Consider the following 18965-nt stretch of genomic DNA (forward strand, 5'->3'; position numbering starts at 1 on the left):
CCGGGCTCTAAACGGTACATTTTCTTTCCCTCCGATCACTGATGTATTAATCTGATTCCACTAACCAGTAATCAATCCAATTCATCAGAGCTCCTTCCAGTCAAATCATGACAGCAATACAACAGAAGAGTATGGGGATGGCCTCAGAGTGAGTATGCTAATTTGGTCCCGGGACTGACTCATCTCATGAGAATTCGAACTGAGCATAGAAGACGGACAAGTTCATATCAAGTCGTTTGCCGCGCGATCAACGACTCTCCATCAGACTAGAGTATCTCAGGAGCACGTCCGGTCTCCGACCGGAGCGAGAAAGTGGATCGATCCCCGGCCCGCCCGGGAAGTGGAATATGCCCACCCCCTTGCTCTTCGGGATCAGAGCTTCCGCAAGCCCCGCCGATAAGGCGAACTGTACCCATGTCATGCCGAGTAGTATCGCGGGCGTTGTATTTGACCGCTTTATTAGAGTTTTGATTCCGGGTCGGAGAAATAACAATAGTCTCGTACGGATAGTCTACTGATGCGGTCGAGTAGTATACTTGAATAGCTGCCGTGACCTTAATTGGAGTCGGCCCGATACTTGATGATGTCAACAAACAACGAATTTCGTGATTAGAGATGAATAATTGTGAACAAGAGGCAAGGAGAGTTGTGCTTGTTGTTTTGCGCTGTGACCTACAACCAGACTGGTGCCTACCAATACAATGGGGTTAGCTTTACCGCAATAAGCGCTTTGGAAATTCGCTCTTTCAATGATGTCTCTTTTCAGTCTTTTCTCCGCTTTGACGAGCCGACTGGTTTATCTTCCAGGGCGCCGAAATAGTGAGAGCGAATCAGTCGGATGGACACACAAGACTTGGAGCCCTTATAGCAGTCCACGTTCTCTACGTGTAAGCGACACAGAGCGAACCTCTCTATCAATATGGGTTACCATAACGGGAGTGGACTCTGAACCAAGCACCCTACGACGCAGCAAGCTAAGATGGAGGCCTGGGCTCTCATGTGACGCGGTAGAATTCACCGGCTATATCCAATCTTGTAACATCGTCACGTCTCGGCAATCTAATCTCGACACCCCTTTATGTGTTTAGCCAAGTAGCGGAAGGAGCTATAGGTCTCGTAGTTAAAGCTATTCAATGGATCTCAGGGGCATTTTCTCCGAAACATGTTGTCAATCGGTCTCTCGATGACTTTAACTATCGAGCATCGCCCTCGAGGCGAATAGCGCAGAGATTCCGTGAAGTGTTTACGTGATCCCGTACCTCTCAGTAACCCCTAGGAGCATTCACCTTAGGTGTTAATATGAAGGCGTTCATCGCAATTCTTACGACGTTGGTCGCCCTGAGCGATTTCGTCTCCGCTCACTGTGAGGAGCCCCCGAAGTGAAGACCTTCCCATCCCTAACTGACAGTCCTCTCCAACTAGACCGCTTCACGAGCCTCGTGGTCGGGGGCGTCAACACGGGAGAATACGTCCACGTCCGACGCAACACAAACTACAACAGCCCCGTCACAGACGTCCTCAGCAAAGATATTGTCTGCAATGCTGGCGGCCTCTCCTCCGGTCCGGCGACGCAGATAGCCACCGTTGCGGCCGGTTCGACCGTAAATCTTCCTCTTCCTCCTGCTTCTGACCTCTTCACGCCCCCCTTATCCGCCTCCCTAACCCTCACCCCCTTCCCGGTTCCGATTTTTCCATGGTCAAGATACCTTACATCCGACAATCCGCGAGTCGACACGACTCAAGACGACTCACTAACCAACGCACTCTCCGCAGGTCGGTTTCGCAATGGACCAAGCAATCTACCACGATGGGCCCGTCATCGTCTGGCTCTCACCCGCCGCGGGGTCCAACGTCACGACCTACGACGGCAGCGGTCCCTGGGCAAAGATCTGGGAGCTAGGTGCGCAGACAGGCAACGGGCAGATCAAGTTCCCCGCCTCGAACCAGGCGGGCTTCAACTTTCAAATCCCCTCATGCACACGTACGTCACGACGACTTCTTCCTGTTGAGTGATCAAGTGTCGACTTACTCGTGCTACATGGTGCTTGCTGCTTTCCCCAGTGTGCCCCCTTATCTGGGATCATGCAGCCGTGATCACGAACGGCCACTTGGAAAATACTATCAACGCCCGTTCCGTGTGTGATGTATGTATGTATGACTGGACGCGGAGCACTGACGGAGTCTAGCGCCGGGAGAGTACCTCCTCCGCATCGAGCAGATTGGACTACACTCCGCCAGCGCCAAGGCCGGAGCCCAGTTCTACATCTCGTGCGCCCAGATCAAGGTGACGGGATCAGGGAGCGGCACTTCGTTCTCGCCTACTGTCAGATTTCCGTGAGTTGTCTCCTTAGCTTCCGTGCCATTCACAGATATTTCCAGTCTTGTTCCCATGTTCAATGCTCCCAATCCCAGCGCCTCCCCACATCAAGGGCAACTCCACCTGCAGGGCAGGAGGGCGGGCGGGCGGGCGGCGCGCGGCTCGTTCTCGTTAAAACATGGAAAAAAAAATCTGTCGCCATGGAACCTTGATAGGATTTGGCAGGTGTGTTAATCTCCGCGTATCACCTAGGGGCGCATACACTGGCAACGAACCCGGTATCTTGATCAACATTTACTACCCTGTGGTGAGTTTTTTTTTTTTCTCGCGCGCAAACCTTTCCGCGCCCACGGAAGAAAAAAAGTGAAGTCATCGTGAGCGAGTCGTGCTGATGTCTTGGCGGGGTCGAAATATAGCCAACAACTTACACCGTACCGGGAGGACCTGTGGCAAAGTGTTGATCCAGGGCCTTTGTTCGTGTCATTTCATGACGAGAGTGACGCAAAAGAAGACATGTTCCTTCACGATAGCCATGGTTGTTGGGTATTAGGGTTTCCGCGGTTTCCACGGCGCGGGCAGCGTGCGTGGCTGGTTGGCTGGCTGTGCCGCTTTGTATAGCCTGTAAGTGATGTGGACTAAGATGAATACGAGACGATCCAAAACAGAAGAAATATTGAATCGATTGAATTTTTTTCATTTGTTTGATTCATCTACCAAAAAGCTTCGTGGAATACACGAACTTGGCGGAGGTGTTGGGCATGGCTGCCGTGTCAAGACTCTCGCGTCCGACAATAATTATCTTGAAGAAAGAAATGGGTACTGAGTAAAACACCAGACTCCATTCGCAAAAAAAAAATCCCAAAGAGTCGCTCGTTCGGTCCTGAAGCCATCCATAGAAACAGGGAAATACCCCCACTCTAGAAAGCCCTATCAAGATCGTCAAAAGAGAGTGAAGGAAAAATAAAAAATGAGACAATATAGCTCCCATAAGTCGTTATCCCCGTAATCACCGGCTCCCAACACCCGGTCTCAAATCCCGATCCCGACGATTCATCACCCCCCTCTTCCGCAGCCCGCTGGATTCGCGATCAATAGGGGCTCCACAACTTATCGGGGCTCCCGGGATAGTCGAGATATGACTCGGGGACGGGACTCGAAGTCGAGACGGGAGGAGGGACGATGCGGTATGCGTCGAGCGCAGACATATCCAATGCCAAGCTCCCGGCCCCGTTGTTGGTGGTGGTGGTGGTGGTGGTGGTGTTGCTCATCAAGTCCCACGCCGGAGCCTGCCCCGCAACAGCAGCAGCAGACATCTGCTGGCTCGCGCGGAGCCTGTAGCACTCGTTGGCCAAGAGTCTGTAAGCACAGCAGAGCGCGTCGTTCTTCTGACTCATGTCCTGGATCTGGGCCTGGAGCTCCTCGAGACGGGACTCTTTGCGCTTTCGGTAGGCCCGCTGGTTGGCACGGTTCTGAGCGCGGCGCTTCTATACGGGGAGAAAACGTGGTCAGTCTCTTGTTTCCTTATTTGCAGTCTTTCGGATGCGGCCCGCGGGAGATGAAGATCGGAGAGCCGATGCTCGCCAAAAAACGGGGCTACTGGACACGGACTCGGGGAGGGAAATGCAGACTGGGAGGCCGGGGGAACAACTTACTGATAGCACTGACTCGCTGCAGTTCTTATATCTGTTGCCCCGTCTTCCTTTCTGGGGCTTTGAAGACTCTTCGGATCCGCTGGTGGGGGAGTGTGCGTCATCGTGCGAGTCGTCTGCCTTGCTGTGATCGATGCTGGAGGTCGGGCTTTGAGGGCTAGACCATAGTGACGTCGAAGTGCAGTAGCCGTTCTCGTTGGAGTTCTGTTCGAGTTGTGAGTTGTCAAGATTCTCAATTGTATTGTCTGGCAGGCTGTAGACATACGATGCGTGAGGCGAACTGCGTGGCGATGATGTCGTAGGGGGTTGTGCCAATCATTGAGGAGAAGTCGACGGGCATTGCGTATGGTGGGAGTTCTGGTGATGTGCTGTCCATTGCGTAGATGTGTGTTTCGAATATTCTCGAATTCGTTGTTGACGATGGTTCAAAGCAGATGAGATGGTTCGTGAGATTGGTGTGGCAATACAAGGATCACGGTAATGTTGATGGATGGAGAACTAGTGTGAGAACTGAGAATAGTGTTGTAGATGGATCTGTGGGATGAAGAGGCGAAGAGGGAGGCGTGGAGGTGGAGGGCAGTAGCGTGATCGAGGAGGCGAGGGTGGGCAAGGGCAACTTATATATCCTTAGTCTTTGGTGTGAGAGCGAAGCATCGCCAAAAGATCTCCGAAGACGGCACCAGAAAGAGACGTGACGATTCTGTAATGACCAGACACAGGACAGGAGACAGGGGGAAGGGGTGTGTGTGTGTGTGTGGGAAGCAGACACTCTTGTAGACTACATGGTACATACATGGAGAACCGATGGAACCATGGGGAAACGAGAGCACGAGAACCATGGGCTGGAACCAATGACGGTGTGTTTTAATGTCAACGCTGGCCCGGCACGCGTGGACGAAGACATGAGAGCGAGTACCTGCATATGGAGTCAGTTGGTCTTCCATCCCAGTCCGTCGCATCTGGAATTCGGTATTCGGTGCCGCGCCGGTCTACGGTGTACGTATCTGGAGAGGAAGGGGGAGGGGTGTGTGAACAGTGCAAGGCTTGGTCAACAATGAGACCAAAGAGCTATGGTGGGCCACCGTCCGTGTGTACATGAAGGTGAGTGGATGGCTGGTGAGGACGAGGATGGGTGTGTTCTCAGTCTGTGAGTCTATGAGTAGTAAGAGATACATTGAGACTGTAGCAGTATCTAGACCAAGTGCCAGTACAGAATACTTCGACGCATATATCGGGACTCTGAAGCAGCAATCCAATGGCAATCACAGACGGAGGGTAACAGCGCAATATTCGCGCGTTGTTTCGAAGCCAGGACTGGGCGAATAGAGGGCCAGAGAGGACTCTTTCTCAAGGAGCTGATTCGGGCTGGGACCCATTCGATCCCGGGATGCCGGAGACGAATCGCGTGTTTTGCAGAAGTCGAGGCCCGAAGACGAGCGGAGACGTCCCGGGAATAGCAGAAGGGAAGGGGATGCACTGGGCCCCGTCACAAGTTAAGAGAGACAGAGAGCTCTCTAGTGAGACAAATGTGTGGGTGAGTGAGAGGAAATGTGAGTGAATGATTCAGTACCTTGGTAGGCGCGCTATTTTCCCTGCTGGCTGCGGGTTCGATCGGTTTGGTTTCCCAGCAATCATTGCGGGAGCTAATCCTCATCCAGTCTAGCTTTGGCACTGGCTCAGAACACCTTATTTTCTGTCAAATGTCTTGTCTCCGTGGACCGCGGACCGTAGTGTACGGGGCATGCAGAGTGTGTGTGAGAGGTGAGAGGTGAGTGGGAGTGGTGTGTACCCGTAAAACGCGAGCTCGGCCTCATCCGTTATGATATCATTTCATCCCTCAACGACAAGGATGACATATGTATGAGCGTTTCTGGGATCTGTATCTCTGTGAGATGCAGCTGTGCTTCACTCTGTGCGAGTTTGCCAAGGTGGTCTGGACTTGGACTGACATGTGTTCGCAGAGGGGTTCAACCGTCCTGCTCAGTCTGAGGCTCTGAGTCCAGGAGGGCAATGACGAGACTCACCGGTACCAAAGTGTCAGTTAAGCTCTGCAGAGCCACAAAAATAAACCAGCCCTGCAGAGTCTCAGACTCATACTGCGTATCCATAGAGAGTAGAGACCAGAGACTCGCCATTCCGTGATCTTCGCGCGGTGCTCCACGGATTTACCACTCTCTGCGTGGGTCAGATGGTTGGTTTTCTCCCGTGATATTTTCTCACTTCATTTCCACTCCGTTTTCTAGACTGAGTAGATTCTGTGTTACCATGGGACTTTGCCCGGCATTTCGGCGTCTCGCAAAGTGGGCGACCCCTTTTTACTACGCTCCCCATTGAAAACGAAAATTTCAGACAAGTTTTTTTAATTGCTCGTTCCCCATCTTGAGAGGAAAACCCCTTCTGCTTCAGCTGCTTCAGCTGAGAATAATTCGGATGGGACGGTCTTCACCCAATGCGAATGCCCTCACAACGACATCATGGGACCATGGGCAGTGATCAGATCGGCAGAAACTCAAAAAAAAAAGCCTGGACCTGTCCTCACGTGTGGCTGCCTCCCTCTCCAAAAACCTTCGAACCGTTAATTCCGCCATGCATTGAAAGACTGTTGACTGATGCTGTATCCGTACTGTCCTGGCGCCTCACAGAGCTAACCGGTGCCCTTTCGGCTCCGACAGAGCTGCATTGACCAATTCTATAGCCGCCATCGGGCGACGGGATGTGATGCTGGGACCGGGATGTGAACACTACTTACCCGAAAAGGGAAGAAAACAAGTCTCCCTCTAGGGCGTCCGGTCCAGCCCTAGCAAAAACGTTCAGCCCTTTTTTGTGTCTCTGTTGTTCTTCCCGTCGGAACCACGACCTTGCGGTACAGGGGTGTGCCGACGCCTGACTCGGGTACGTCGGACTCGCGTCGGTGGCGTGTCGGTGGTCGGCTTCAGCTTGCGCCGGGGGTGACAGTGAAGACTGGGCAAGGTATCGATGCTTCAAGTGGCCACTGACAAGCGATAATTGGGTAGTATTCCAGCAGAGCCGTCAGTTTCATTCCCGATAGTTCCCATGGCGTAAAGTGGGATATGGAGACAACTTGAACAGGGTGGACTCGCGTAAACCGGCTGCCCGTTGATCATCCATGCCCGTACGAATAGCTGACAGTCTCGCAGAGACCTGAACGGCAGCGGTACATGATATCCCTGAATAAGCTTATCCCACGGAGCGTATCGCTGCAAATCCCTCTTGTCTCTGTTGCTTACTTCCTATCGTACCCTCTCCTTCTGAAGCTTGACGCCAGACGCAGATGGGAGAGCCACCCCCTTCTCCCCTTTCACCCCCCACCACCTTCACCCACCAGACCAACGGTCCATCGATGCACAGAAGGCTTGGCGTTTTCTTCCGATGCTTCGATGCCCTTTCCACCCGGTATCCATCCCTAATCACGACGTGAACTCGTGATGGCCAGTGTGGGTCGAATTGGCGATATGCTGCATGCGGTAAACTGCATCTCAAGTTTGTTGATCACTATTGTTCGAATCTATAGATCACTTCTGACGACCTTGCCCACTCGAGAAGCAATCGCATCTATCTCGGGATTACACATCGCCCGTATGTCCAAGATCTCCCAAAGAATGCTACCACATGTGAAAGACACTAGGCATGAGCTCGCTCGGCACCGATCCTCGGAGAGCTTTGGTGAACGGAGCACACTACCCCTTAGTTGCTGACGTCGTCGAACCCAGGAAATCCCTCCCTCCCCGCTCGGTCGCCGTTTGGGAGCACGGGTCCCGCCGTCAAGTTTCTAGTCGGGCCAGCTATGAATATCTTACCGTAAGGGAGGTCTGCGTACTAGTCACAGATTCCATACTCTATGGTTGGTCCCCGAGAATTGACGTGTCTTAATTCCGACTTACCCGCCCAGCAAAGCAGGACAGAAACTCTATCCTGAGCCGTTGGAACCGGGGGGCGGCTTACTGGAGCCAGTGCATGGCCAGGACACCACCACATTAGGAATCCGGCACGACACAATGGCACAAGCGCGCCGCAGTAGCGCCTATTCGCGAAGAGCGGCTGATGGGACGTGAAAGGTCCTGGACGTTTTCCAATATCCTTGCTCCATGCCAAATGTGCCGGTTCCGATTCTCACCATCGCAATACAGGCTGGATGGATGGAGAGAGAGTTTTCCCCGGCATTTGCCAACTTTCAGTGTTCACTCTGCACCGGCGGAATGGCCGAGGAAAAGAGCGGGGACAAGGCCGAATCACGACCCACATTCTCATCGGCACCGTCACGGCGAAGCGGAGGCACGGCGGAGTCCCGTACCGGGAGCCCCTGCACATCCGCCGAAGATATGCTGCCAACAACTGACTCTGGTCCACGCGAACATGCATATTTAAAAATACGCCACAGAGTACGACTGACTGACGCGAGGGCGAACCGCGCAAGTCCTTCTTTGCAGATGGTATTTGACTTCTCGGGTGCTGTCAGAAACATCAGACCAAAATGTGACTTTCAACCTACCCTGCTCTCGGCGAGGAGGTACTTCTTATAGCAAGCAAACAAAGCCGGCATATCCCACCCTAAAGTCCCGAACCCGCCACACCGCAAGAGCCTCTCCCCCATCACTACCACCCTTTTCGCGTCGCGAGATTCCCCCCGAGGCTCAAGCCAAGCCACACACGTCGAGCGGTTTGAACGTTTCTTGAACCCTGAATTCTGGGGTTCGCGCAGCCCCCGGAGCACCCAATCTCGTTGGCCCGTTTGAAGTCATTTTCATCCCAAGTTGAGAGGCTGAAGTGAACGTTCAATACGAGGAAGCTCGAACCACCAAACTGCGACTGGACCTCTCTTCTCCGCGGGTGCTGGGTATGGTACCCTTTTCGGCCAACGGCGTCGAGTCACCGTCGGGTAGAGAGCAGGCATACCGAGATCGCAATATGGTAGCCTAGAATCATGGAGTCAGACTCAGACAGCTACTTCGTCTCTACTGAATAAGTGATTATTCTTCATCCTAGCTTTCTGCTTTCCAAACCATTTTGCTTCTGGTTGTTGCCTAGGTGTTCGTCATCAGCTGCATCCCACCTCCGGCCGCCGTCCCGGGTACGAGTGACGACTCACGCCGCGCTGTCGTCTCAAAAAGGTCGTCGTCATCAGCCGCCTCATAGCCTCCCCACGCCACACATGTCTGGAAGAGGTCTGGACTACGACCGTCTAGCCCAGATCGTCGGCTCTAGTCCCCGCCCTGATGATTTTCTGGGGTATCCCGATTGTTCGTGGGCGTACTTGTTTCCCCTGACGAACATCAAGATTTGATAGGACTCTATTTTAGGAACTTGTGAAAGGGCATCATGAATTCGCTCTCATACTGCTGAAGTCAAGTCCAATACAGCGTTCTCTGGATCATAAGTCGACATTATGGAAATGAATCCTCCCGACCCAAAACCCGCCACTCTTAGCCATTGAGATGCAAACGATACAGATAAGCCTTGGTAACTGTTATTATCTTAGCTCCGCTCTACCGTACTGATAAGTACACGGAATGGCCCGTCAAGGTTGACGATGTTTCTACTCCGCCCAAGCCTCTGAACAAAGCTATCAAGCCCCCGCGCCGCCAACAAGGTATCCAAACTGGGAACAGCCAGACATACTCTATAGACGAGCAGACCACAGAATCTTCCGTCGGGGTAAGCAACGGCGCACACGTTAGCCCAGTGGGTTAACGTGTACAACAGCGCTTACGGAGCTCACACCTAAAAGACTGGCCTGCCCGACCGTAGTCCCTTGTTACAGCCAATGAGTGAACATACAATCATATAATTTGCTATTTTGCCATTTGAAACCTTTTTGCATTTGATGAGGAGTTTCTTTCGTTTTGATGGACGGTTTGTTCAAGGTGATTTACTTATTTGCGTGCGCGTTGTGAGGATATTCGTGGGGAGGGGGATAAGAAAGATGTCGATCATGCAATGGGGTTCGAGTCTGCCACTGGACACTTTTTTAAGGTTCCTTCTCTCCAAGAAAGACGTGTAATGACATGATTTTTTTCTTTGGATAAGAAGTTTGGCCTGCACAATGTGTAAAGATGCGAGCGAACTTATCGTTCTTTGACGACAAGGGCACATTTTGCTGTGTGGTCTATATCGTGCCCAATAGGGAGAGTGGATATTGTCAGCGACTCTTAACTCCAAACGAAACAACACCGCGGATCCCATAAAATGATCGGAAGAGAGAATGAAACCCCACTCGAACCGTTCCCAAAACCAATGTTGTCAAATCACCAGTAACCCACGCCTGTTTTACCCCTAACCAGCCGTTTTTCATCCACCCCCCATCATTCGTACGCCATTAGATAAATCAAGAGCTGTTGGCAAAGAACTTTGTAATCTTCTGTGTGCCGCCCTGCTTCGACTTTACCGGACTCCTACTCCCATTACTCGTTGGGTTGATCCTGCTCTGCCTGCCCTTCACAGGTGAAACCCTCAACATCTTCCTAGGCGGCTCCTCTTGTGCATCTTCAACAGCGTCAGGTGCCTCCCGCTTGACCCCCACTACCTCCTGGCTGCCCTCCTCATCAGCCGCCTTGGCGATGACTTCCGGCACCGGCTGATCCTGGCCGACTTGTGACTCCTTGGGCTCCTCCTTTGTCTCGATAGTAGGCTCGAGCTTCGTGGCCTCCTTGGACTTTTGTTTGGCAGAAGCGTTGGCGAAAAAATTTGCAATATTGGACTTGTTCTCCTTGCTCGCAACGGGGATGATGAAGGAGGGCGAGTTGTTGCCGACCTTGCCGACCTCCTTGCTGACGGCGTAGCACTCGAGCTCGCCGTCGAATGGCTTCAAGAGATCCTGCAGCTCCTTGGACCATTCGTGCCGCTTCGGATCCAGCCAGGTCTTGAGCTCTTTGGAGCCCGGGTCGAGGATGACTGGCATCCTGTCGTGGAGGAACTTGAGCTGCTTGTTGGAGTCTGTCGTTATGATGGTGTAGGTATATCGCTTCTCTTGGGCGTCTATCTCCAGGTTAGGCTTACTCGAAATGGTTGAGGATTGGGATGCTCACCTTCATACTGTGCACAATCCCACAGCCCAGCAAAGCACATGAGCTGCCCGTCCTTCCTCTTGACGAAATGGGGCGTCTTCTCCTTTCCATTCTTCAGCCACTCATAAAACCCCTGGGCGACGACGATACACCGTTTCCCCGCCTTCATGGTCGACCACATGCCGCCAGGCGTGCTCAGCGAGTCGTCCCGGCAGTTGATCGTCTTGGAGAGCGTGGCGTAGCCGGGATCGCGCTTCGTCCAAAAGGGAATCAAGCCCCACTGCATCGACTGCATCTTGTACTTGACTGAGCTGTCGCCGCTGTCGTTGCTATGAGACTGGCTTGAGGCGGCACTATCTTGCTGGCTGCTCCCTTGATGACGGCCATGGCCCGCACCACGGTCCGGGACATCGGCGCGGTAGACGACGCCGTGATAGCCCGGTGCGAAGTTGTATGTCTGACGAGGAGAGCCCTGACCCTCGTCTTCTGGCGCGTCATCCACTGCCATGTCATCGTCCTCCAGCATCCGCCGGATTTGTGATGGCCGCTGTGTTTTTGTTAGTAATGGTCACCGAGCTCTTGGAAATTGGACGGTTCAAGACTCACCAGGGCTAAAGCGTATCTTCCGCACATGTTCTTCAATGACCCAGCTATTCACAAGTGAAGAAATTCCTCTTGCAACGACTTGCATTGAAATGCGATGGATGAAATCGAGGGCCGAGAGCTCATATGCATTGATGACGTCGTCGAGACGCGGGACACTGCGACGGACGTGACTAATCTACGCGCTAGATGCACGCCGGCACGTGACTCTCCTCCTCTGTAAATCACATCTCGAGATATCACAAGATACCTCATTTCCTTCAGTTCTTTTCAAAGCTTTGCTTTTTCAGCTTAAGAGAAGGATATCGTATAACTGCTGTCCTCTCTACGCTCGAATGTCTACCCCTCACACACCAACACAACTCCAACTAGAAGCAGCATCAACATCCCCCTTACCATCCCACGAAGCATACCCAGGGTAACTACAAATCGGCCTCTGCCTCAATACCCCCTTACCAACAGTATCATTCGCAAACTTAGTCGTAACAATCTCCCTCACGCCCTCCCCGCCGCTCTCAACCCACTGAACAAGCGCAAGCAACACATCGTGCCTCACATCATCCACGCCAGGCACAGGGAAAACATGCTGCCCGTTCCCCTCCAGCGCCGCGGCATTATCGCTCCCGCCAAAGTACCACGGCGCATCGTACACCCCGCCCGAGCAATGCTGCATCCCGGGCACAAAGAAGAGCCTCCAAAAATGGTCCAGGTCGACCCCCCGCGCCGCCATGGCCGCCCACGTCTCGTCGTATAACACGCGGCTCACGTCCGTCGGGATCAGGCCGTCCGCGTAGCCGTGGTACTGCACCAGTTTCCCGCCGCGCTCGTGGAAGGCGGAGAGATCAAAGTTGTCGGCGTTCACGTTGCCCGGGTTCAGCCGCGCGGCCTCGACGAAAGTAGAGTAGTCGAACTGCGTCGTCCAGTCCCACGACGGGTCATCAAAGAGGTAATTCTTGGCGTACTCCGTCCCGTAGAGGCTGGGCTCGTTGTTTGATCCAAACGACGACGGCATCTGCTTCTCGGAACCCAGGCCAAAGTTGGGGTAGACGTACGTTACGTTGTGAACGTCGGCGTCGAGCTGGATGAGCGGGCGGTACAGCTGCTTCAGCGTCGCGATCTGCGGCGCCGTCAGACACGCGGAGCGGTTCGAGCTCGCGCCGGTGTTGCAGAGCATCTTCTCTGGCCGGAAATTGCAGTGCGCGGGGTTCTTCACTACGCCGTCGACGACGCCATCAGACCCATCGCACTGCCGTAGAACCTCGTCGCTGATGGCGTCAAACACGGCGGACGGGAGGTACCCGGGCCCGTCCTCGGGCAGATTCACAGCCCCGACCTTCAGCTGCCACAACTGCTGGCTCGTCGACATCCACGCCGGCGCGCCCGCAAGGATCCCGTCAAAGTCCTCCGGGTGGTCCTGCGCCGACTTCACGCCCTGCCGGCCACCGGTCGAGCAACCGGAGTAATACGACCTGTTGGCCGCAGCGCCGTAGTACCCCTCTACAATCTGCTTCGCGACGACGGTAGAGCCGTGGAGACTGCGACCTGCCCAGTCGGCTTTTGTCTCGGGGTTGTTGAGCGCCCAGCCCATGTCCTGGTTCGACGAGTTGTGGCCCGTGGAAGTGGACATTGTCGCGAAGCCGTATTTGACGCCGGTGCCCATGGCGTACCAGTTGATACCCCCCGAGAACCCCCCGTTTCCCACCGCGAGGAAGCGATTGTTCCACTCATCCGGTAGGAATAGGCCAAATGTGTAGGATGATGTCGTGGAGGACGTGACGTTGATGGAGACGACGCAGAGCGGCGGTAGGTGCGTTGCGTTTTGGGGGTAGGTGATGTTGCCCGCCTCTCCAAAGGTGCCATTGTCGCCCAAGTGTAGAGTCGTCAAGACCTCAGCTTGATTTTCTGGTGTGAGGAGAGCGCTCACGCTTTCGAGTGAACACTGGCTCGAGTGCTGTTGTGCGGAGACTTGTGCGGCACAACCCGCCGCCCAGAGAAGGAGACTCAGCGTACGCGGAGCAGACGGCATGGTGACGATCAGGAAGTTCTGAGGGAACATGCCAAGTTCAAGGTCGTCCCGGCACTCCGGCACTACACACCTATTTCAAGGCCGGCATACTTATACAGACGCCATGCTGGGAGTGTAATCTGAACCGTTGCATTCGTTCAGGATTCCACCCCCGCCGGCTCCGCAACCCACCTCCATTATCCCCGCGTAAGTGGAGAGTCTGTCGATTGCACCCCGCAATCAGGTTGCGCTAATCTTATATCAGTCTTGTCAGATGAACATCTCAGAGGGGGGGAAACAGATGAAAACCAAGTCCAAGGCGGCGGAGACGCAAGGTTTGGAGCCAGATGTGACGTTGCTGATGGCGCTGGGGATAAATAAAACCCCACGGCATCCGGCATCGGCCCGGTGATGTGGACTGCAAGGCGGCCTTTAACCGTCGTTATTATCCGCTTCACTCAGTGTTGCTGAATGCCTAGATCTAGGAGGACCGATGAGAGCAGATTACTCTTAACACATCTCGAGACATTGGATCAACGTCACTGCATAGGCCACACGCCTTGATCTTTCATGTCTTCGTTCCGTCTGATACTAGACTCTGTCTGAAGACAGCAAGTACTACTGGGTGAAACCGTATACAGAAATGTACAATCCCTGGATGAATGAATGCTGTGCCTCTCCACATGAAAAACTCTGCAAACTCCGTAAACCCCCTTTAAACATTCCGCCTCGACTTGCGCTTGAGTGCCGTCTGTGCGGCCCACGCATCCTCGAAAATAGTCTTGCGCTGTCCAACATCCCCCCTCTCCATGGCGAGGCGGCGCACCACGTGGAACGCGCCGGTTCCTACAGTCATGGTCTGGCCCATGATGATACACTCACTCACACCCTCAATCTGGTCCGTCTTCATACCGGCAGCCGCCTCAAACAAATGGTCTGGCGTCTTCTCGAACGAGGCCAGCTGGAGAACACTGTCTCTCATCTTGGACAGTCCGAATCGTGTGATACCAAGGACCTCGCCCTTGTATGTCATGACATCAGCAAGCAGCTGCATGTGACGCGGGTCGATACCCATGTCTCCCATGACCTCGCCAATTTCAAAGGCAATCGTGCTTCTTGCGGCCTCGATACCCAAGACGTCTCTGCACTCCATGATGTTGTTGGACTTGACTTTTCGTCCCTCGACACCCTCCGTGTTCATGCAGGCGAGAAGTCCGTAACCTTCGACCAGGACGGTGTGGGTTTCGTCCTCGGACGATTGAATAATGGCACGAGTGGCCTCAGGGTAACCCGAGATGGCCACGGTCGGGATCGTTCGGCGGAGATAGTTGGCTCGCACCAAGAGGTCGCCAAGCTCATCCACGGGTTTGGCCTTGACAGATCGCTTGGAAGCCGCCGACTCGTCGAGGCGGACGCGAATCTCGATTCTCCCAGCGCCAATGTGCATATCGGACCTCGACACCTTCATCTTCTTGTGCTTGCAAATAGCCTCGGCCACATCGCCCAGGGTAATGCCTAGTTGCATGTCGGACAAAGCATCCATGTCGACCTTGAGAACGACGCTTCCCGACTCGGCGAACCATTCGTCCTCAATGTAGCTCAGGATGTCCTCAACATACGTCTTTTCGATACGCGCCTTGACGATCTTCGCGGCTGTCATCTCCCTGTTCTGCATCAACGGGCAGGTGATGACGGGGGTACTGATAGTCTTGGAGGCGTTGATAATTTCCTTGATACGGGGTACACCCTGGGTGATACTCATACCGGCGACACCAGCAAAATGGAAAGTCTTCAGGGTCATCTGCGTACCGGGCTCACCAATAGACTGCGCACCAACAGCTCCGACGGCATGTCCGGGCTCGACGTGCGCCTTTTTGTACTTTTCCAAACACAGTTTGATGAAGAGTCGCAATGTCGTCTCGGACATCTTGGCGACCTTGTCGGCAAAGGCCTTCTTGGCCTTGACCTCGTCCTCATCAATGTCGACGTCCATGCTGTCGGCGTTGGCTGTCAGGCCAGTCAGTTCCATCACACGGGCAAGCTTGTTGGCTCGTCCGGCAATGTAGGACTCTAGTGATCGCAAAAAGTCTCTGGCGCCTTCGTGCTCGTCTGTGTACTTTTCTTCCTCGTTGTCGTAATCAAGAGTTAGATCACCCAGCAACGACTTTCTGGGGTAACGCGCGCGTTCCCGAGCAAGCAAGTTGTCGCAGAGCTTGACCATCTCGTTGGGGAGCAACGCGGCCTCGTCATTGTCCCAGGTAAGGTTCTCGGCGTGAGAAAAGGTTCGATCAAAGTTGACAGGCTTCGCAGAGGCCTCCATGTCGACAGGGTCCAGCTTGTCGGCACCGAACTGGAACTGAACGATACCACCACCGGAAGTCCGCACAGTATCGTCATACTGCGTCGACAGATCTTCCAGAGACTTCATCAGTCTGCGTGACATGTAACCGGTTTCGGCCGTCTTGACAGCGGTATCGACCAGACCTTCACGACCAGACATGGCGTGGAAGATGAACTCGGTAGGCAAGAGACCAGAGTAGAAACTGTTCTCGACGAATCCCTTGGACGGCGGTTGAGGCGCGTTCTTGTGGAAGTGAGGAAGCGTTCTGTCCTGGAAACCATCGGCAACACGTTTGCCACCAATAATCTGCTGTCCGACTAGGGCAACCATCTGGGCCACGTTAATTTCTGAACCCTTGGATCCAGACTTGGCCATGACTAGCGGGGCGTTGTTCTTGCTGAGAGTTTCGATACAGTGAGAACCAGCCTGCGTTCTGACCTTACTGAGAAGACCCGAAATGGAGTTCTCCAGCGTCTCCTCCATACTGCAACCGGTAGCCTTGTCGAGCTTGTTCTTTTTGTACTTGTCAATGAGGACATCGACCTCAATGCTCGCACCCTTGACAAGCGTGCTCTTCCTCTCGAGCAGTTTCTCGGTGGGGAAGACATCACCGATACCGATGGAGAAGCCTCGGTTTGTGAGATGTCTTGCACACAATTTGGCAAGTCGGTTCATCGTAACCACGGCCGCATCGGGACCGAAATCTCGCAGGATAACATAGAACACTGAATCTTTCTTTCCTGATCCGACCGTCGACTTGTCCATGACACCGCACATGACTTCGGAGTTTCGAATCACCAACCATCCGTCGTTGGGATCCATGTCGGGGCATTGCCCGGCTCTGGCCTTGTATTCTCTGCACTTGGCGTCAAGGTTGATCTTGACAGGGCTGTCTTTGTTGGGTCGCATCATCATGCTGAAGACCTGCTTGCCGGTCCACAAAGCCTTGGGCTTCAGAATCGCAGGAGGCGGCAAGTCGAGGTGGACTTTGCCGTCCATCATGTGCATGCAGATGTACGTGAACGTCTTGCGATCGAAGAAGTTGTCCTTGCTGCTTAGAAGATATGCGGCGGTAATGAAATCTTGCGTAGCCGCAATGACGGGCTCTCCGTTCTTCGGCGTCGCCAAGTTATGTTTCACGCCCATGAGGTTGATGGCCTCGGCGCGGGCTTCCTCCGTCTGCGGGACGTGAAGATTCATCTCGTCACCATCGAAATCGGCGTTGTAGGGGCCGCACACACACTCGTTGAGGCGGAATGTCCTCCAGGGTCGCACTTTCACCAAATGGCTCATGATACTGAGCTTGTGCAAAGACGGTTGACGGTTGAAAAGAACAATATCGTTGTCTTCCAGATGGCGTTCGACAACATCGCCGATTTTGAGATCCTGGGCGACCTGGTTCCGGTTACCATACTTCAAGGAGATTTTGTAGCCTCCCTCATCGTTCTTGATGACCTGTTGAGCACCGGGCCAGATACTGGGACCGTTGCGAACGCATTCCTTCAACTTCTTAATGTTGTAGTCTGACACTCGCTCCGGGTAGGTCAAGTTCTTGGCGACAAGCTGGGGAACAGCGACCTGGTCGATACCAAGGTTGGGATCGGGAGAAATGACGGTTCGTCCGGAGAAGTCGACACGCTTTCCGGACAAATTGCCACGGAATCGGCCTTGCTTTCCCTTTAACCGTTGGCAAAAACCTCTCACGGCCTTGCCAAATCCCGGCTGTTGCAAACCTGGCACGTCACTGTTGACGTACATGGCAACCTGGAGCTGGAGATATTCCCACTGTTCCATGATGGTCTGAACTGGCGAGCCCTTTTGTAGTGCCGAGCGGATCATGCCGCTTACCCAGACAATGTCTGCTAGCTTTGTCGTGATGTCGTCCTCGTTACTGGCGTTGTCCTGGGCTACTGATGGTCGAATGCACACAGGGGGCGCAGGAAGGAATTGCCAGATGAACATTTCGGGACGGCCCTCGGCGGGATCCAAGCCAAGAAGCTCGCAGTCGGTGGGGCTGATCATTTTGAAAAGGTTGAGAACCCTCAGGGGATTCATATCCTCCATGGCCTTGCGCAAGTGCTTGTCCAGCTCCCCATTGTTCTTTCTGGCCTCGGCAAAGGACTCGTCAAACTTGATTTTGCTCTCGGGAGGGATCTTTTTGGCCGAAGTGGACTTGTTGTATGTGACAAACTTGTCGTGGGCGAGCTTGAGAACACCAACTTTCCTAATCTGGCCTTGAACAGAACCGCAGTACATGCAATTCTTGACCTTTCTGCATTGCTCATTGATTCGTTTGCAAATCTGCGTCCGTCGCAGGTTATCGAGCAGGGGTCGCCTCAGCTCCTTGAGGAACGATCTCTTTTCGCTCTCTGTGAGTAGTACTTTGCCGCAGTCCTGGGTACCGTCAGCGACAGTTGTTACAGGGGAAATTGGGAATGCTCACCTTGCAGATGTCCTGCAATATCATCATAACGAAGCGCAGGTAGCCAATGTGGAAGGCCGGTAGAGGGAGTCTGACATGGCCGAAATGGCCTGTGCAGTTTTGCAGCGATTCCTCACATGTTGAACATTTGCCTGTCTTGCTTGAAGTACCCTGTTGGCCAACACATTAGATCGTCTCGGAGAGAAGTCGATGGGAGTCGCTTACAAGACGGGGGTCAAGAGGACCATGCTGATACGGGGCTCTGTTCTTTTCGATGTCATAAAGAAGGCGATCGGAAACTTCGAGGACGGCTTGGTTCGCGATATCTTGGTTGGACCTGGGAGCAAGCGGGTTAGCGCTTCGGTTTATGGCACGAGCTGCGTGTGTGAGAAGAGACTGACTGGATGCCAAACTTGATGCCTCTGAATCGCTTGGGCAGCTTATCGACAAGCTGCGACTTGACCGGAGTCACGGTGGTGGTGGTCGCCATTGCAATTGCTCTTGGAGCGCGCCCGCCTGGTTCGAATGGGAGAAAGCGGCGGTGGTAGCGGCGGGTGAGTCAACCCGAAAGTGCGAGGTCGAAGTCTACGGGAGGAAATCGATGGT

At 53.8% G+C, this 18965-nt stretch overlaps 5 protein-coding genes across 5 annotated transcripts; 1 reads left to right on the forward strand and 4 right to left on the reverse strand.

Moving 5' to 3' along the window:
- Positions 1-1299: 1299 nt before the first annotated feature.
- BDZ83DRAFT_717785 (cellulose-growth-specific protein) lies at positions 1300-2684 on the forward strand (the record flags this gene model as incomplete). Its single annotated transcript, XM_060511987.1, has 5 exons — positions 1300-1363; positions 1423-1601; positions 1774-1981; positions 2187-2334; positions 2570-2684. The coding sequence occupies 5 exons, from the start codon at positions 1300-1302 to the stop codon at positions 2682-2684; spliced, it is 714 nt and encodes a 237-aa protein (XP_060367538.1).
- A 721-nt stretch (positions 2685-3405) lies between these two features.
- On the reverse strand, positions 3406-4342 carry BDZ83DRAFT_750034 (uncharacterized protein; the record flags this gene model as incomplete). Its single annotated transcript, XM_060513864.1, has 3 exons — positions 3406-3801; positions 3970-4170; positions 4232-4342. The coding sequence occupies 3 exons, from the start codon at positions 4340-4342 to the stop codon at positions 3406-3408; spliced, it is 708 nt and encodes a 235-aa protein (XP_060367539.1).
- Positions 4343-10309: 5967 nt separating this feature from the next.
- On the reverse strand, positions 10310-11621 carry BDZ83DRAFT_572352 (uncharacterized protein; the record flags this gene model as incomplete). The annotated part of the gene is given in 3 exon segments (XM_060504496.1): positions 10310-10963; positions 10981-11535; positions 11595-11621. The coding sequence occupies 3 exon segments, from the start codon at positions 11619-11621 to the stop codon at positions 10310-10312; spliced, it is 1236 nt and encodes a 411-aa protein (XP_060367540.1).
- A 230-nt stretch (positions 11622-11851) lies between these two features.
- On the reverse strand, positions 11852-13617 carry BDZ83DRAFT_717802 (tannase and feruloyl esterase; the record flags this gene model as incomplete). The annotated part of the gene is made up of 2 exons (XM_060511990.1): positions 11852-11881; positions 12040-13617. The coding sequence occupies 2 exons, from the start codon at positions 13615-13617 to the stop codon at positions 11852-11854; spliced, it is 1608 nt and encodes a 535-aa protein (XP_060367541.1).
- Positions 13618-14311: 694 nt separating this feature from the next.
- Positions 14312-18849, reverse strand: BDZ83DRAFT_572467 (RNA polymerase Rpb1; the record flags this gene model as incomplete). The annotated part of the gene is made up of 4 exons (XM_060504511.1): positions 14312-18331; positions 18381-18530; positions 18585-18696; positions 18761-18849. The coding sequence occupies 4 exons, from the start codon at positions 18847-18849 to the stop codon at positions 14312-14314; spliced, it is 4371 nt and encodes a 1456-aa protein (XP_060367542.1).
- Positions 18850-18965: the final 116 nt, after the last annotated feature.

The sequence above is a fragment of the Colletotrichum acutatum genome (genome assembly GCF_030867785.1).
Source record: "Colletotrichum acutatum strain CBS 112980 chromosome Unknown BDZ83scaffold_24, whole genome shotgun sequence".
Lineage (NCBI taxonomy): Eukaryota > Fungi > Ascomycota > Sordariomycetes > Glomerellales > Glomerellaceae > Colletotrichum > Colletotrichum acutatum.